The 19,064-nt window shown below is 36.4% G+C and overlaps 1 protein-coding gene across 4 annotated transcripts in view; it reads right to left on the bottom strand.

Annotated features, from left to right (window-relative positions):
• Positions 1-19,064, bottom strand: part of LOC105222359 (zwei Ig domain protein zig-8) — a 282,802-nt gene that overhangs the window by 43,674 nt on the left and 220,064 nt on the right. For all 4 annotated transcript variants that reach the window (XM_049451727.1, XM_049451728.1, XM_049451726.1 and 1 more), the window contains exon 5: positions 11,577-13,101. In XM_049451727.1, the coding sequence (XP_049307684.1) occupies positions 11,577-11,670 (94 nt within the window). In that variant the 5' untranslated portion in view covers positions 11,671-13,101. The remainder of the gene's footprint in view (positions 1-11,576; positions 13,102-19,064) is intronic.

The following is a 19,064-nucleotide window of genomic DNA, read 5'->3' on the forward strand; positions in this document are numbered from 1 at the left end:
CAATTTTAAAGGTTATTTGGGTCTAAAAAACGATTGGTTTTAAAATGCTTTTCGAATACCAGGATGTCATGAAACGCTTTATTAATGGCGATGAGTCTTGGATCTATGCTTACGATCATGACAAAGGTGAGCCGAAGCCGAAAAAAACACGTCCGAGCAGATCAAAAATGTTGGTTAACGTTTTCTTCGTTCATTAAGGTGTAGTCCGCTCCGCATTCCTTTCTACTATTTGAGTGTTATGGACCGACAACTCTTGATTTTTCCACCACGATAATGGACCGTCGCATGCTGCATTGATTTTTTGAGAGTCTTTCGCTATGTTTTCAAACAATATCCCGCCGCTCCAACATATTCGCCTGATTTAGCTGCGTGTGAGCTCCGAGGAAACTGTCTTGAGTCAATGAATGAAGACATTAAACGGGAATCGCTAAATGCTATTCCAGAAACTGATTTTAACGACTGTTTCGAGGGTTAGAATAAACGATGGAACAAGTGTATTGGGGCCAAGGGAATTATTTTGAGAGGAACGACATCTTGAAAAAGAAATTAAGAACTTTAAAATTATGAATAAAGTTTTACTGTTTTTTTCATAGTAGTACGTAAATGAACAGCAAGAAGAGACGAGTACAAATTTAGGTGACTCTCCATACGTCCAACTGTGCAAGCTATAATTTGAATAAAAATTGAAATGTCGTAATGTAACTTGGTGCACGTGTACCTTGGCAAAAGGTCTACTTCGTAACCGGACCACGCCCCCAAAACGACATTGTCATAATTAAGCCGAAAAATAAGATAAACAACTGTTAATTGGTATAATGTATTGTAATAATGAAAGGCAGCTATGGTTTGAATTTTTTTAAAAAATGGTCGTAGTCCCGACATCAATTAGTATTATGAGTAAGTCTCCCAAATTATCAAATATAAATCATTTCTCCAGCGTTAAAATGAGCGAAAATGGGTAAGAACCACGTCTAGTTCCTATTTAGTACAGCTCCATCTGATTCACTAATTCTTTAGAATGCAAATCAAGATCGAAACAACATATCCGGATAACACTTAGCGCGAATATTGCCTTCTAGATGTGCCACCTTCTGTCTAAAAGTTGTCCAAATCGAAATTCAACTATTCAAGTTCCCAGATACCGAAAATGGAGTTAATATGACATCTATTTTCCTTACACCTTTGAAAATTTCGGTTGGCCTTATACCGTTTCTATGGTCAACATCATCATTGAATATTCAACCAAATTTGAACAAAATTGTACCAAAAATATTGTGACGTACTGTAAATGTCGTAATTATAGTCAAATAATTTTCCCTAAATAAAAATTTGTCAAATTTGTTCTATTCAAAAAACCGTTCGCCTTTCAATGAGTAAGATTAGAATCAAAATCCATAAGCTAGAGTCTCTTGTAGTCCCGAGGACTTTGGCCAAAGCATTATACTGTAGCATTTCTTGGCTACTTTTTCTTACACATAACTTTCTTCTTCTTCTTTACTGGCGTAGACACCACATACGCGATTATAGCCGAGTCAACAACAGCGCGCCAGTCGTTTCTTCTCTTCGCTACGTGGCGCCAATTGGAAATTCCAAGCGAAGCCAGGTCCTTCTCCACTTGGTCCTTCCACCGGAGTGAAGGCCTTCCTCTTCCTCTGCTTCCCGCGGCGGGTACTGCGTCGAATACTTTCAGAGCTGGAGTGTTTTCATCCATCCGGACAACATGACCTAGCCAGCGTAGCCGCTGTCTTTTAATTCGCTAAACTATGTCAATGTCGTCGTATATCTCGTACACTTCATCGTGCCATCGAATGCGATATTCGCCGTGGCTAACGCGCAAAGGACCATAAATTTTTCGCAGAACTTTTCTCTCGAAAACTCGTCTCTGTCGTTGTCCCGTCCATCGCATTTCTTGGACGGCGGTGATGTCAGCCTTTACCTTTACGAGGACATCTACCAGCTGAGCTGCGGCACCTTCCCAATTAAGGGACCGGACATTCAGGTGCATGCCCTCAAATCATAGTCCTTATTTCGTTTGCCATGGTCGTCATCAAAAGGGGGGTCTCTCATCCGAGGCTGTTTTTTCGTTGTCATTGGGGGTGTTTTTTTACGTGGCGGGTTCCAAATTCAGCGCACAACCCTATGCAAGGGATGTTTCGCCTTCTCACTTTAGCTCACCTTAAACGGATGTTCTTAGGCTAGCCAGAGGATACTTGGTCAAAGATCGGAAGTCGTGAGCTCCTTGAGTCATATGTAAAAGAATCGTTTCTGGCCACTCCCAAGTGAATGGCGATCAGAGAAATTTCCTCACTTGCGTGAACTTCTACACATGACTCCATCCTCTTCAAAATGTTGCTATAGAGTATAACAGTTTTGTTCACTTAACGGTTGTCTGTATTACATAAAATTAATCGAGATATGCGAGTATAAGGTTACGTATATTCAAATTATCAGGATGATGAGTCTCCGTCAGTTCGTCTGTGCAACCAATAAGTTGAGTAAAGATTTATTTTTTGGCAAAAGAAGAGGTACAAGTTCTTAATCGGACCACTGCCACAACACCAAAACTTCAGTAATCGAAAACTTTTAAATTGTCATAATTTAGCCAAAAAATAAGGAGAAGAAACACTTAACAACGTATCGCGATAGTGAGGTCTCGCCAACAATTTGTTTCATATGTATATTTCCCAAACTTTTCCAAAATCAATCATTTCATCATCTCTTGCTGACTGCGTCAAAATGCGCGAAATCGGATAAGAACCACGCCTTCTTCCCATATAATACACCTCTATCTGACTTCTTCATTACATTGTACTAATCAAGAACGCCTCAACATATCCGTATAAAACTTTGTGCGAATATTGCTTTCTCGTTGTCCAAATCGATATTCAACTATTCAAGATCTTTGATACCGGAAATGTGAACCGAGCCTATGGTTCCATCAATGAGTGTGATATAGATTTGGAATTTGGAGAGTATTTTTTCCTGATAATAGTTTGTCTGTATGTAAAAAATGGGTTAAATGGGGTCAATATTTCCCTTAGCCGGAATAGAAAATTTTTTAAACTCACTTAATGAAACTCTGAAATCATCCGTTTCTGTTACTAATAAATAAAATGGCGCTAATATGGCATCTATTTCCCATATACCTTTGAAACTGTCGGTTAATAATTAATAATTTTTGTGAAATTCGTTGTGTTAAAAATTCGTTCGCCTTTCAATGAGTAAGATTGCTATGTAATTCAGATTAGAATCGAAATCCATAATCTAGGGCCTTTTGTAGTCCCCGAGGACTTTGGCCAAAGCATTATACTGTAGCATTTCTTGGCTAGTTTTTCTTAGACATAACTTTAGTTAACCCCAAAATATAGGGTGATTTTTTAAGAGCTTGATAACTTTTTTTAAAAAAAAAACGCATAAAATTTGCAAAATCTCATCGGTTCTTTATTTGAAACGTTAGATTGGTTCATGACATTTACTTTTTGAAGATAATTTCATTTAAATGTTGACCGCGGCTGCGTCTTAGGTGGTCCATTCGGAAAGTCCAATTTTGGGCAACTTTTTCGAGCATTTCGGCCGGAATAGCCCGAATTTCTTCGGAAATGTTGTCTTCCAAAGCTGGAATAGTTGCTGGCTTATTTCTGTAGACTTTAGACTTGACGTAGCCCCACAAAAAATAGTCTAAAGGCGTTAAATCGCATGATCTTGGTGGCCAACTTACGGGTCCATTTCTTGAGATGAATTGTTGTCCGAAGTTTTCCCTCAAAATGGCCATAGAATCGCGAGCTGTGTGGCATGTAGCGCCATCTTGTTGAAACCACATGTCAACCAAGTTCAGTTCTTCCATTTTTGGCAACAAAAAGTTTGTTAGCATCGAACGATAGCGATCGCCATTCACCGTAACGTTGCGTCCAACAGCATCTTTGAAAAAATACGGTCCAATGATTCCACCAGCGTACAAACCACACCAAACAGTGCATTTTTCGGGATGCATGGGCAGTTCTTGAACGGCTTCTGGTTGCTCTTCACCCCAAATGCGGCAATTTTGCTTATTTACGTAGCCATTCAACCAGAAATGAGCCTCATCGCTGAACAAAATTAAAGCGCGAAACACATTTCGAACCGAACACTGATTTTGGTAATAAAATTCAATGATTTGCAAGCGTTGCTCGTTAGTAAGTCTATTCATGATGAAATGTCAAAGCATACTGAGCATCTTTCTCTTTGACACCATGTCTGAAATCCCACGTGATCTGTCAAATACTAATGCATGAAAATCCTAACCTCAAAGAAATCACCCGTTACTTGTAGATAACAACGATTATCATGTGTTTCAAAATCGTTTGACGTCATAATTTGAATATTGTTATTCTCACTGAGATTCAAGTTGTTTTGTATATTAATGCGATATTTAGGTATGGGATGGGTGTATTCCAATTTGAACATTTTGTAATTGTAAATTGCTGGCTTTGGATGACTTTTAGTTTGTCCACCTTCATCTTCGTTTAGAGTTTAATTATTCTGAAAAACTGCACCACAATTGGAAAACTAGTATGTATGCTCCTTCACATGATATGAGTTTTGAATTGCTGTTTAATCCTTTTCAAATTGTCTTCTGTTAATGATAATCTCAGATTGTTCACAATATGTATGATTATACTAAAGTTAGTTTGAGCCAAATGGTGAGAGCTCAAATTATCTCGCTGAAGGGGGAGTTCTGTCTTCTTACTTATTACTCTTACCATCTTCACCACATCATTGAAATAAACAAAGCAAAATATTTTTTAACAAGCACAATTTTTTAAACTGTTATTCATGTCGAAAGTGTTTGTCATTACCTTCGTGATTGACGACAAAGCGTTTGAAGCCTCAAGCAGTGCATATTCGTGGTTTAACATTTTTACAATTTTTATACCTTTAAATATTTTGCTAGCGGTAACGCTGAACACGTTGAACATTGCAATTAATTATTTGGGGACTAAATACATATATTTGCTCTCTTCAGCTTTTTAAAGATAAAATAGAGAATTAAGAAATTTCACAAACAAATTTCTGGATTTAATTTTTTCAAAATATAACTTGTTAGTATATGTATGTACCAAAAAAAAATTATATTTTAAGGCAAAAGTCTTCTTAAATATCATTTGATTTTCTGGTATTTGTAAGCATAAACGTTTCTTATACAATAAAATTATAGCTGCCAATTAATTTCTGCTGCCAGAAGCTCTCGAATGTACATAGATATAGGTATCTGTAATGCTCAAAAATTGTTTACAAATATTTGCGCAAGCATTGTTTCAACCAAAAAGCATAAATGCACTGAGGTAGAGCTATATATACCCAATAATTTATCTACAAATACCTTGGGCCTCAGAAAACTGTGGAAAAGAAATATTTTGGTAGTTGGGGTAAAAATAATGTTTCATTTTTAATCCTTAAACAAAATATATGCGCCATATATTTATTACACACTGTAAGCATAGAGAAACATAAAGGGCGGCGCAAGATAAGAATAAGCACAAGAAAGCAGTTCCCTATAGAAACTTCATATCTCCACCTACACACACATAGAAAGATAGGCGCTTTAAGCAAATATTTACTTTTTACTTTTCTGCTTGGCGTTCTCCACTTGAGCTGTAGCTCTCGAAAGCGGGGAATAACTTAACTTTGCTGCAAACTCAGTTGGGTGGGCACAGCCGAGCGTGGCAGGCACATAGGACATGCAGATAATAGGCGTAATGAAGAATACACTAGGGAGAGATTAGTAAGAATAAGCATGCGCCAGCAACAACAAAGCAACAAGCAGGAAGAGCGAAATAACTTAAAAAAAGGGAAATGCGCAAAGTTATTCATTTGTATGGAGCAGAAGACTTGCGTAAGAAAGAAGAAAGGCAATTACCAAACCAAACTAACTACCTCCCCTACAACAAAACCAACAAGTGTTATGTTGCTTAACGATTTGCTCGCCCCAATGCACGCCCACCGTTGTACCGAGTACATTAGAGGCGAATGTGTGAGCGCCTAAATGGGGCGTTGTGGCCGCTTCGTGTGCGCCGTGCTGCTTAACGGTGCTTGCGGCAAAGTGGCAATAGAATTTTGATATTATTTACGATGCGCGTACGTTATTTGACCTTAGCGGCCGAGCATAAATTATCGGTACGCATTCACGTACAGAGCTCGAACGGCCTCAAAGAACCTTTATGCGCACGGAGGCTTATTGAAAAAGGGCGCACCGCTAAACACCATCACGCGGATTATCGACCAAATTATGGCGATTTTATGTGGGTATGGAGTTTCAAATTTATTCGCTATTTATGTGTCTGCATAAAGAGGAGAAAGCCGGTGGCGCAGACCTGCAGCGCAATAAATAGCTGCCCCTACTGAGTGTAAGTTGAACCTGGCAACCAAACCGCTTGATTTGATACCTAAAGCGCGGTACAATTTTTGATACAAACATATTTTATTATATTTTATATGTGTGGTCTGAGATACAGTACCTTTTTCCGAAGCTTTAAGGTAAGAGCACAATGCGCGGGGTTTGTTTGTGGCTGCTTTCTCACATAATGCGTTTTTGGTCGCACATAAATAGAGGCTTATTTACTCAAGCAAATTTATTTTCGTATGTGAAATGTGTATTGTAACATATTAGCGGAGTTAAGTTTCAGCCTAAAACTGAGTATGTTAAAAGCGCTTAAAGGTAGGCAACAATAACACTGCTTCTTAACTAATTTCAGATATTTTTCAAATAAATCTCTCTTAAAGCTCTCTTCAATCTTATTTGGGCAGCGTAAGTAAATAATTTTTTATGGTGGAGAGATATACTTATTTCAAAATGAATGTGAGATGTTTACTTTTGCTCTATTTCTAAAAATAACAATAAATTTATGTTCTTAAATATTCTTGTATATCATATTAAGAGCGAGTAGTAGAAGTTCGAATAGCAGTTACCCGTAAGGAGCTGCATCAGCTTCTTGGTAGAATATGGTCGGACGAAAGCATGTCAGTCGATTTGAATTTGAGTTCACACTGCCCAATATACAAAAAGAGAGATCCCGCAATCTGCGCCAGCTACCGTGGGATAAGTTTCCTCAATATCGCGTTTAAGGGTCTACGAGAGTCTCGTATAGAGCGTGTTGTGTGAAAGATTCAAGTCCGCCGTCAGCAAGCTGATTGGACTTTATTCCTTACTTTTTGATAACTTTTTTAAAATTATAGTTCGCTTTGACGACTACTTCTTCATTACTGCTAAATTTCTTTTCAGTCCACTGCAGTGGTTTGGGTTATGTTCGGTTGGTTCGCTACCCTACCTTTGTGAAGTTATAAATCAGTTTGAGACGACCTAACTATTATAGAGTGATTCAAACCAGAGTTGCTGTCATTAAGTTAGCGGTAAATTTATTGATTCCAATGCTGCTTCTTACAAAGTATCCACTCCAATAACAGAGCGGCAATAGTAGCCTCGCACCTCAATGCTGATAAAGGATTGCCTAACCGTCAATGGCATGGAATCAATTTGTGATAAAACTACAAAGATTACACAGAGGAATCGCAGGTAACTGTTAGTCTGACGAGATTTGTGGTTATTTTGTTGATGTAATTGTATCCACGTTAGTATAAGTTGGTATCAAAATAGCGCTGTAGAACGATTAAATGTGACTGTATTCTAATTTGGAAAAGTGTTTAGCAAACGTAATTTTAGTAAATTGTGCAAATTCATTGCATTATAGTCTATATCCGTTTTCATACCTTTTTACCTTTTTTGTGTAAAATTTGTAGAAGATTTAAGCAAATCCTCAGAGGAATAAAATAATATTTTAACTTAAATTTGATCCTAAGCTGTTTCTAAAATACTTCTAACGTTTAATTACCTTCAGCGCGCTTTCCTAATTCAGATATAACGAGTCGTTTGAGTTGAATTACCGTTAACCTAAATTGGTCAAAGTTTCAAACTAAACAAGCCTCAATGGAGTTTGATTAACTTAGCTGGGGAATTCCAGTAGTTACTATCTGGAAAGTGTATTGACAGAGATTAAAGCGGAGTTAATTATAATGTAATAAAATAAAATTTAAAAAAATTGAAGAGAAATTTTATTTTAATCTTATCGTAAAACAAAAGTGAATCACAAATGACAGAGCGGGTTACGTTTGTGAAAGCATTACATAAAATTTTAATCAAACAGTTATATATACATACATTATATCGACATAAAAGTATGTCTGCGAAAAACATAATTAGTAAAAAGTTATAAGTTAAAACGAACCAAAACATACAGTTGAGAATTGTAGTTGCGTAAACTCCGATTTTCTGATCCGATTCAACATACACTTTTGACACCCGTACTTAGCCCTTCCTTACTTGTTTTTTCTTTCACTTTTGCTATTTCGTCATTCGTTTCCAATAGATATTAGCCTGCTTTTTGTTTTCAAAAATTATCTACTCTGGTCTATTAGAAACACTAGGTTTTACTATTGCAAAACGATACGATAGTCGGGTCTACGTAACCGGAACGGACCTGATTTTTTGTCCAAACAAGGACTGTCAACTCGGCAGAATTCTGTGGCTACAAGTACTACTTCTAAAAATCATATAATTTGAATTCTAGTAGAGTCATATGTACCTGTATGTCTGGGCGAAAAAGATATTTTTATGCTTTCTAATGTTGTAAGAAATGCGCTTTTCAAAATCCTACACCAGAATATCCCCTTATCTGGTCTAGGACTTTGAAAAAATTGATTTTTTTTGCATATTTTGAAAGTTTAGACTTTCAAAAATATGACTGTGGAAGGATTTTTCAAAATTTGACTTATTTTTGGAGATACACCCGATTTTGTGACGTGGCGTCCGTGTTCACTAGAATTATCTCCTAAACTTTAAACGCGTTTTTCTCGAAACTACTTTTTTAGAGGTGGTTGACATGATATCTCAAGTTCTACTGAACCGATTCCTTTGAAATTTGGTAATATCTTCTTTATACAATGCTCTATCGTGACTGCCTAGGATTTTCAAAAATTTTGATTTGAAGTAGTTTTAAAAAATTCGAAAAGTTCGAAAAAATCGGGAAAAAAAAAAAAAATTTTTCTCAAGTCGACGCCATTTTGTTATTTTTTGGAAATGGTCAACCCGATCACGCCATCCTTACTAATGAAGAATCTTCTTGTTTTTTGTGTTTTAGATCTCTGCAAGGGTTGAAATCACATCAACCAAAACACACCGTTTTTTTTGAAGCCCCCACTTCACCGGCCCGTATCTCGACGAATTTTGGTTTTTTTCTTGCATTTTTTTATATTATTAAAATGTCAATAAAAAACATATAAAAAATGGATAGTAAAAATGTTTTTCATTTTTTTTTATCTTAGTTTAAAAAATGCCTAAAATTCATGCGTCTAGATCAGATGATGTTGTTTTGCATATTTATACTAGTGGAACCGGCCACGCTTTGCTGTAGTATTCATAAAGGGCGGGCCATCTAACGTTTTAAATTTGGAACGTCAAATACCATTCAAAAAGTTACAGATATTCAATAAAAAGCCTAACGGTCACTATTCACTAGAAGAATACTGGGAAATATTGAAAACTTGAAAAAAAATCCGATGATGGTCAATCTTACCGAAAAATCATCTTTTCGGGCGAGGCTCATTTCCACCTCGATGGTTACGTTAACAAGCAGAATTGTCGCATTTGGGGCGCTACGTGCCATACAGAAAACGCTACACTCAATCTTTTACGCCCTATCTTCGAAAATCGCATAATCAGCAAAAGAGGTGATGTGAATTGGCCTCCCAGAAGCTGCGATTTAACTCCGTTGGACTATTTTCTGTGGGGAGCTGTTAAAGATAAATGTTACGCCAACCATCCAGAAACAATTCAAGATCTAAAGTACGAGATTCAAGCTGCTGTAGCTGCCATAAGGCCTGAAACCATCGAGAAAGTACTCCAAAATTGGGTGGATCGGATAAGCTACTGTAAACTCAGCCGTGGTGGTCATTTGTCCGAAATTGTTTTCCACAAATAAATTTCATAAAACAACCTTTTAAATAAATGTTACACTTTTAAAAATATCAAGCCGTTTTTTTATTGACTTTTTAAATTTAAAATTTTATATGGCCCTCCCTTTATAATAAAATATTCAATGCAGTGAATAAAGGCGATCAGGTTTTTGTCGGTATAAGGATTCAAAGGGGTGTACTCGAGGCTTAATTTTGAATATGTTCATATAAATAAATTTCATTGAAAAAAAATGACGAATTTAAGGCTTCTTTCTCAATGTCGGGTTATCAGCCATTCTGTCCGTTTAATAGTACTTAAAAAATTAGAATTTGTACATAAAAAACATCAGCAATGTACATAGTTAAATGAGATCTCTGCTTAATAGAGCGTCAATTTAATAGAGATTTCACTGTATTTTTTATTTATGAATTATTTTTACTATCCTATCTTCTAAGTTGGTTCGAACTGGACACAGTGTGCTAAATTTTACTAAAGTCGATTCAGTAGCTTAGGAGCCCATCGCGGACAAACAACGTGACACGATATTTTTATAAAGATGTTTGAAATGCATACTATCAAAATTAAATATTTTTCAAAGTGATTTTCAGAAATAAAGACGAGTTTACTGAGTACAATTCGACCGTCTGCTGTTACCATTTCTGGGCTTGCTTAGCCCCAATTAATCTTTCGATTAATATTTGAAAGATCCAACTCCTGTTAAAAGGTAACATGGTTTTCTCGGCGTTTTCAACAATTTTTATTTTTTTCATATAAAAAATAAAATATTTTATTAGAGTTTATTATTGTTACAAACACACACTCGGCTATTGTCACGCCAGTTCCGGCGATAACTCGAAGAAAGATGTGCACACGTTGTCAGAATAACTCTTTACAGGATCAGCTAAAGTGAAAAATACGTGTTTTAGTTAAAACCTTAACTTAGGACTTAGACAAAGGACAAAAAAACTGCAAAATTGGATTTTTGCAGACACTTTTACAAAAAAATGAAAATTTTGGGGGCAATTTTTAAACATTTTTTTCGAATAGTTGCAATAAAAAAATCATTCGACTAAGTCCTTAAGAATTGTATCTCAAAGACCTATGGAAACTCATGAAGATTGGTTGAGTAGTTCTCGCGAAAAGCGCTTTTACAGACGGCACTCTTAGCTTAGCTGGCCTCGAGAGCACAAGTTCTCATAACTGTATCTCCGAAACAATTACTCGAAATAGATCAACTTAAAAATTTAGAACAACATTCCAGAGTTGTTGAAAATTTAATAAAACAATAAAAAAGATATTTAAGATATTTAATTCCTGAAATTAGAATAAAGCTTAATTTTGATAGTTTACCCAATTAGTTTATCCTCTTATTATTACATATAAACAATAAACTAATTGCACTTATACCACACTTATTCGATTCGCCACACTCAGAAAAGTTTGGCTAATATATAACAGTTATTACATTATACTTAGTTGACGAAAAACAGAATTTGCATGTTTAAAAACACATTTCCTGCCGTCGATTTATTTGCTTATCAACTAAATTTTTAGGTTTTTCGTTTCGTTTATTTTTTTCGTTCGTACTCACCTGGCTCCAGCGTCGTCGCCAGTAGTATCGATGGCAGGCAAAGTAGTATTATCCGAATTTCCAGCATGTGCATTGGCATTAATATCGGTGACATTTGTGTTTGTAAAATACGCGATGAAACGTTGGCGCTGCAACGACACCAGCACCAACTACCAGCACGTCGATGGCGCCCACACACCAAGGCAGCCAAGTAGACACCCGCTGATAAGCGCGTGTAATGCCGTAAGTTTTCACACTTCTTGTTGTTGTGATAGTTTGGTCTCGCCTTGTACGCTGATACGCTCACTCATTAGGGTTAATGTGTTTTTGAACTGAAGTCGTCGCAAGAAGCATGGCCGATAAGTGTGACGCATAAATTTTGCATTGCCGCGCCGTTATAACGGTGCTTTCTATAATTTATATATATGTTTGTAGTTATGTGTTTATGTGTTTTCTTATGCTTTATGCAAGAAATACACTGTCGCTTTGATAAATTATACAGAACTGTTGTTGTTCTTATGTGGCCCGTGTGTAGCCTTCTCCTGTCACGCCTCCTATACGGTATTTGTATTCGTATTGCTTGTCGTGACAATGATGTCTTCTGCTCGTAGTCACAGATTTGCCTTTTCACTTTCTGCACGCTCTTCGAGCTTCGAGCCCTTCTCCTTTCTTAGTAGGGTGGTCTTATGCTTTTTGTGGCCAGTGCTCTCGTTTTGGCAGTAATGTCTGTATGTCGCCAAGCTTTTTTGGTCCTGTCGTTACTTTGCTTATTGCTGTTGTGCTCTCCTCGCCTCTTTTCACTATGTTACACTTATTACATTAGCATTTTTTCATAGCGTCTTTCTTGTCATCGCGCGCTTTTCACTTCTCCTCCTTCACTTCTGCAACCATATCTGTTGCTTTGTTAGCGCTTCTGCTTTCCAGTGCTCTTTCTGCTTCCTTTTTCCTTTTATTTGACCTAATAATGTGTTGTTATTGCATTGAATGTGGCGCTTTTGCTCGTATGCAATAACTCGAATTTCATGTTTTTCACCATAATTTCATATAAACATCATTTTTCATGTGAAAATCGCTATGCTCGCAATTTCTTATGTGTGCTTGCTTGCTTTCCTGCTCCAAACGAAGCACTGCTTCAGCTGCTTGCCTTGCCCTTGCGTTTTTCTGCCATCTCCCAATTTGCTCGTTTATTATGCGCCCGTTCCGCTCCGCTCACCCGCTCACTTGCTGCTTTGTGGCATTAATATCATTTGTAGCGAGCACAAGTACTTTAGTTGGTTTTTATTTGCATTGTATTGAATCTTCGCCTCGGCTTGTAATCTTATTTGTATTTCTTGTTCAGTTTGCGTGTTTTTTATGTGCTCGCACTATCCTCCTGATTTGATAAATGAGTTTGTTATGCAATTTCGCACACACATACATACATATCTATGCGTGTTTTTTCCAAATTCCGCATCGGTTGTGCGTTTTTTGCCGTCACATTCGTGGATATGCATGCAACAATTTATTTTCGCATTCCAAATAATCAGTTGCAATTGTTATGCGATTTCTGTAATGGAGAAAAAAGCGTAGGTAAGTTATAAAGCACGCACAAATTGAATATAATAAATTGTGGATTTGTGTCTTTGTCCTTAATGAGGTTGGAAGTGTTTGCAAAAGCAATTTTTATTGCCTTGTAATTTATGGATTTGCTGTGACAACTTTCGGCCACGTCCACAGCACCTTCTATGTAACAAAGCTTTGTGATAATGGAACTGCCACCTGGTCATAAAAACTTCAACCACTCAAACATATATATTATGTATATATATACATATATAAATGACATTTGTATATACATCACATTTGTATATATACATATAATACTTGTGTCGTATATACATATACAGTTCAACTTAGCTGTTTTCTAAGCAAGTACATTGTTATACCAACATTTGTTTTTATAGAGTTCAGCGTCCAAAAACCTGAAGCGTTTGAAATGATTAATTCATAGATGAATATTTACATACTACTTCAGTTACTTTGTTTCAAGTAATTAATTATACGTATTTTCAGAAAATCTACTAAAAAATTTGGAAGCCACTTTAGTTATATTTTGTTCAATTGGATGATAAATGGTAGAATTTTAATAGTTTAGGGTCGGATGAACTCCTACAGCTTCAAAACTTTTTCTACCACCTTAATGTACTATTCAAGGTAAATATTTAAGTACTATTTTTATTTGTCAGAAATATGATAGAGAAATTATCGTTGCTGCCGTTGTTTTCTTAACAGCATTAAAATTCCTTTATCATAATTAAATATCTCGATTAAATTCAAAACTCAATCACAAACAGCAGTTCAATTATTCTATCGATAGCATACATATTTTACAAATATTGTAGCGGAAAACTGAATTTATTAACATAAGAATATACATACATATCTGCAGGAGCTATACTAGAAAATGTACATATATATTAGAAAGATTTGGATTATGGCAAAACTGGGAACGTGGATGTCAAATCAGGAAGATGGAGAAATCACGTAGCATCTAAATGTGACGGCATATCTATTATTCTCCTGTTTGAGAGAAACCAGTGCTCACTCTAAGTGAAAATTTTGTTCAAATAGGGATTGGATACTATGTATATATCTCTAAATACACTATGGGAAATTCTTCAGGGGTCTGCCATCAAACGCAGCTGTACTGTAATCAAATCCCTATTTTTTAAAAACACGAGATTGGAATAATGTAAAATTTACATATGAGTCAACATTTGTATTGTTCAACACCTTGAGACGCGTTTCGTTAAAAAAATGTAGACATTTATTCAAGCGAGTGCTAAGCACCGCCAAAATTGCATATTTATGGATGCTTCTCTGCTTACGGACTTTGGAGCTTCACAAAAACCTGAACCTGAAAGGTGTAAAATTGTGTAAAAAGGGTTAACTGAAGTCAGCTTTAATGTTTTGCGGCAAAAGTAACCAAGACTAGGTACTGAGAAAAGAAGATAATCCGCATCATAAGAACAGAACTGTACTCTATGAAGAAAACGAAACGTCTGATAACTTTGTTAGTCAATCCAAAGTGACTAACACAGTTATCAGACGCCAATCCAATAGAGAATATTGTGACTTTATAAAAGCCAAAATATCAGAAAAACATTTAACGTCAGCAAAAAATTTCAATCGGCTACTGCAACATACCTGGACGTTGCTTTCTTTGGAATATGAGAAAACTTAGATATAAGTTCCCGTCAATGGTGTCGGGCTATAATAGGTAACACGGGAGATTGGAGCAATCATTCAAGAAATGTCAGGTATAAAAAAGAATATGTTTGCCATACAAACACTATTATTCCCACGTTGAAAAACAAAAATTTGTTCTTTCAATGAAGATTCTAGCCCTTCTATGTAATATCGTGTTTTCAAGCCAAAGCAGGTAGCCACATATAAAACAAAATCTTCAAATCCCCATGCCAATACAAAACAGCTGTATATAGTGGGTTAAAAAATATGCGACTTGTTTCAAGATATTGTAAATTACAAAACTATGAAATGCTGTGATGGAGGCCTAAAGAGCCTTGTGAAATCTGAGCAAACTTCGAATTGTTCCTCATTCGAAATCAGATTGAGTTTAGATGAAAGGAATGTAAAAAATTTAGTAATAATTTACTCGGTTTACACAATTCATTACTAATATTACATTCACTATCAAGTAGCTCCTTAGATTTTTTCTCATTTTTGTCTAATGTGCCATTGGCAATAAAATATTATTACCCAAACCTGTGTTTCTTAACTTTTGGCTTACAGTTTTTTGTTTTTAATCTTTGAATAATTGTATAGCCACTATTTTATTAATTCACTCAGATGCGGTGATTGCAGTGGTTTATATTAGGGTGTGCTTATTTATTGTTGGATAGAGTTGTAAAGGAACTTAACTCATTTAAGGGGGAGCATGCTTAAGAGGCTTCAAAAAATTTATTTTTTTGAGAATTTTTTTGGAAGGGAAAGTGAAATTTCAATGATTTTCAGTTATATATTTAAACATCATTCACAAATTTTTTAAATACGATATCTTTTATATTCTGCCTTTGGGAAGCGATTGTCCGATGCATCTCGCATGTGCATTTGTCGGGCGGCGGGCAGGATGCAGGTCGCAATTTTTATCAGAAACAAAAAATTCAAAAAGATTCATATTTTTTAATAATTTTTCTTTTAGTTAAACCAAACAAAATCCAAAAAAAAAATTTTACAAATTTTTTAAAAATTGGAAGAAAATTGGTTTTTGACCAACAAAATTTTACGTTGTTTAAAAATATATTCAAACTTGACTTTTTTTTGGTTTTTTTTTTCGTTTAAATAGAAGATAGTTTAATGCCAAATATAATAAACTTGGCGCCAATTCCATACGACGTTTAGTTTTTTTTATCCTGCCCGCCAATTAAGAAAAATCGTAAAAATGAAAAACCGAGAAATCGCGCGTCAAAGTTTTCTCTTTTTGTCCAAGCGCTAATACATCTGATAGACGCTCGGTCACTATTTCGTTTCTAGCTTCGACAGTATTTCCAATTCCCATCTCTAACTTTGGAGACATACTATTCTTAGATAATTTTTAAAGAGATTTAAGCAAAAAAAAAATCAATTGTTTGAAGCTGGTAAAGCAGGCTCCTCCCTTAAGCCTTGTAAATAGGAAAAACATCGAAATAACACACAAAAGACTTCTGACTATCGAATTTCGAATTGTCTCTCACTTAATAGTTTAAAAATTCTACCGTTTTGCCTTTTAGTCGGGAATTGCAGTCTAAGAGTCAAGACGATGATTTTCTGAATGAATTTAAAATGATCCGAACGAGTGCAAATTCACGCTTTCACAGTTTAAAAGTCTTTACAAATTTTTTTGTTATATTTTTCCAAAAAGACATATATACATATTCTCTCGGAAACTTTTAAATCGCGGTTTAAAGGCGCAACTAAAAAACATTTTATAATGTCAAACCAAATGCTGTTAGTTTGTAATTTTTAATATTTTATAATAACTAAGCCATCCGATTCTTGTTAATAGTCAACGGTATAAAACTATAAAAAAGCTGCACTCAAGTTATAACGACACTTTCCTTTCAGTATTCATAACCCGCGGCTATTATTAAAGAAAGAAAAATTCAAGGTACCCAAAAACCCACTCAATTGTACACTAGTGCAAGGAAATGTTTCGAAAATATTCATACTTCATGAAAACTCAATTTATTTTAATACAAACTTGTACATTGCACGCATACACGCACACACAAGCAATTGTGTATTTGAGCAAATATTAGTACATGCTTGTTCAGAAGCTGGTCGGTAAATACTTACTTTGCATTATTCATGAACCACAATGCGATTCTTCATATTTAATGAATTGCTATATAATAAGGCATTCAAAGCACGCACCCACCGCAATTCCCCCCACCGCAAATTTACCAGGATTTCCACTCACACAACCTTTTGCGCATACATCTGTCCACTCGCTCAACTGTGTTATCACCAGCAATGACAACAACAACGACGACGACAACACATAACAATAATAGCGATGGCAGCATCAACGGTCACTTCCGGCACTGTCAACGCAATTTATTCATTTTTATAAATTTCCGTAATAAAAATGAAAATGTTTATGAATTTTCTTCATTTCGCTTTCGCTCTTCGCATTGCATTTGCCGCCTTCCTTCGCTAGCTTTCCTTCAGTATATCACTTTTGATGTAGATTTGGTTTTCGCTCTTTTTGAAAGCGGTTGTAAATATTTCACTTCCGTTGTGGGATTTTCGCAGCGCAACCGTGCGTCCGCCCACAGCAACAAGGCACATGCTTGTACGCATGTATGTGTGTGTGATTGTAGACGCAGCATTGCTGGACAGCCGCTGGTTGCGTGCGGCCAAGCGCCAGTGTGTAGCCATGCGTTTAGTGCGTACTGCGTTGGCTCAGCGGCGAGCCGGGCAGCCAGCGAGGAGCCACCGTTGCAGCGTGACTTTGTGGTTAGATTTCTGTAATCGTCAGGCAGCGTCAACAATGGGCAAGCAGTCCTTGTGGCACTGAATATGTTATGGCCCACGCCAAATCCCATGACAGGAATTTATTTCAACGCGCGCAGTGAGCGAGACAAGAAAGCTGCTTTCGACTAAAAGCGTTTGGTTGACATTTGCTGCCGCTTGCTTTTGGCGCTGGTTCACTTTTTCGCCAACGCTGTTAGCTGATCAACGCTATGCAAATATTCCATTAACTTATATAGCTTCTGCATAACTTTTGTCTTTGGCTGCTCTCTTCTAGTTGGGTTTTTATACCCAATGCCTTATGTCGAGTTTTGAGAGTTTATCATTTGTCCATATAAGAGGCTCAATTAGCTTTATGAAAATGGTTTAGAAAGTTTTTATTTAGGTTGAAGAACAATAATTACTTTTTAATACTTAGTTCTGGAAACGAGTTGGTCCCTTGTCCTATTGTGTTTAGATACTGGGTGTATGAACCTCACGCGAACTCCAGAAACTAACATTCGTGTTTTTGCGATACTTACTGTTCCAGTATGAAATATAATAAAAAGTAACTTTTCACCGATGGTCTTATATATACTATAGATATCCTTGTATTGAGGTTAAACATTTTGTTGGACGGAAATTTTGAAAGTTACATGAAGGAAGGCGAGATAGAAACGTAGAGACTTCTCCTCCACTATACAGCTTTCTCTTGACCAAGGTTGAAACATTTCGGCACGGAAGCCTTGAAGGAGCCTGGCGAATTGACTGTAATTGATAAAAGCCGCCTCGACAAATTCGTGATTCCTTTATAAAACGGGTGATCCAAATAGAAGTACTTTCTTCAATAGCCTTTTTTGGACAAAGCATGCGTGAGTCGTGTCAAGCTGCCATGTTTTTCTTTTTCAGTATTGTTTGGCATTTCGTCATAGAAGAACTTACGTATCAACAACGTTTAAAAATCGTTCAACTTTATTACGAAAGTACAAAGTACAGTTTGTGTAAGAGCTCACGCCGCGGCCGGTCGACCTTCTCAAGCGACATCGTTCAGCTCTATGGACATTTGGTTTCAACAAGACTGCGCCGGTTCCCACACATCGCATCAGTCACTGGATTAATTGAGAAAACACTTCGGTGAGCAGATAATTTCAAGATTTGGGCCGGTCGTTTGGTCATCGAGATCATGTAACTCTTAGACGTTTTCCTGTGGGGATACGTAAAGTCTAGTCGCGGACAATCCCGCTTCGATTCAGGCCTTGGAGCAAAACATCACGGTTGTCATTCGCTAATTACCAGTACAAATGCTCGAACGAGTACTCAAACAGTGGACTCAATGGACAGACCAACTGAGACGTAGTCACGGGCAACATTTGAAAGCGATCTTCTTCAAAACATAAATGCCAAACAATGTTCTTTCGATTGATGGTTAGCGTTCTGCATAAAATTGGAAGTTTCTGTATGTGATTTTTTTTTCTTTAAAAAGTAAGGAATCTCGAGTCACCCTTTATATACCATAAT

Source organism: Bactrocera dorsalis, chromosome 3, assembly GCF_023373825.1.
Source record: "Bactrocera dorsalis isolate Fly_Bdor chromosome 3, ASM2337382v1, whole genome shotgun sequence".
Lineage (NCBI taxonomy): Eukaryota > Metazoa > Arthropoda > Insecta > Diptera > Tephritidae > Bactrocera > Bactrocera dorsalis.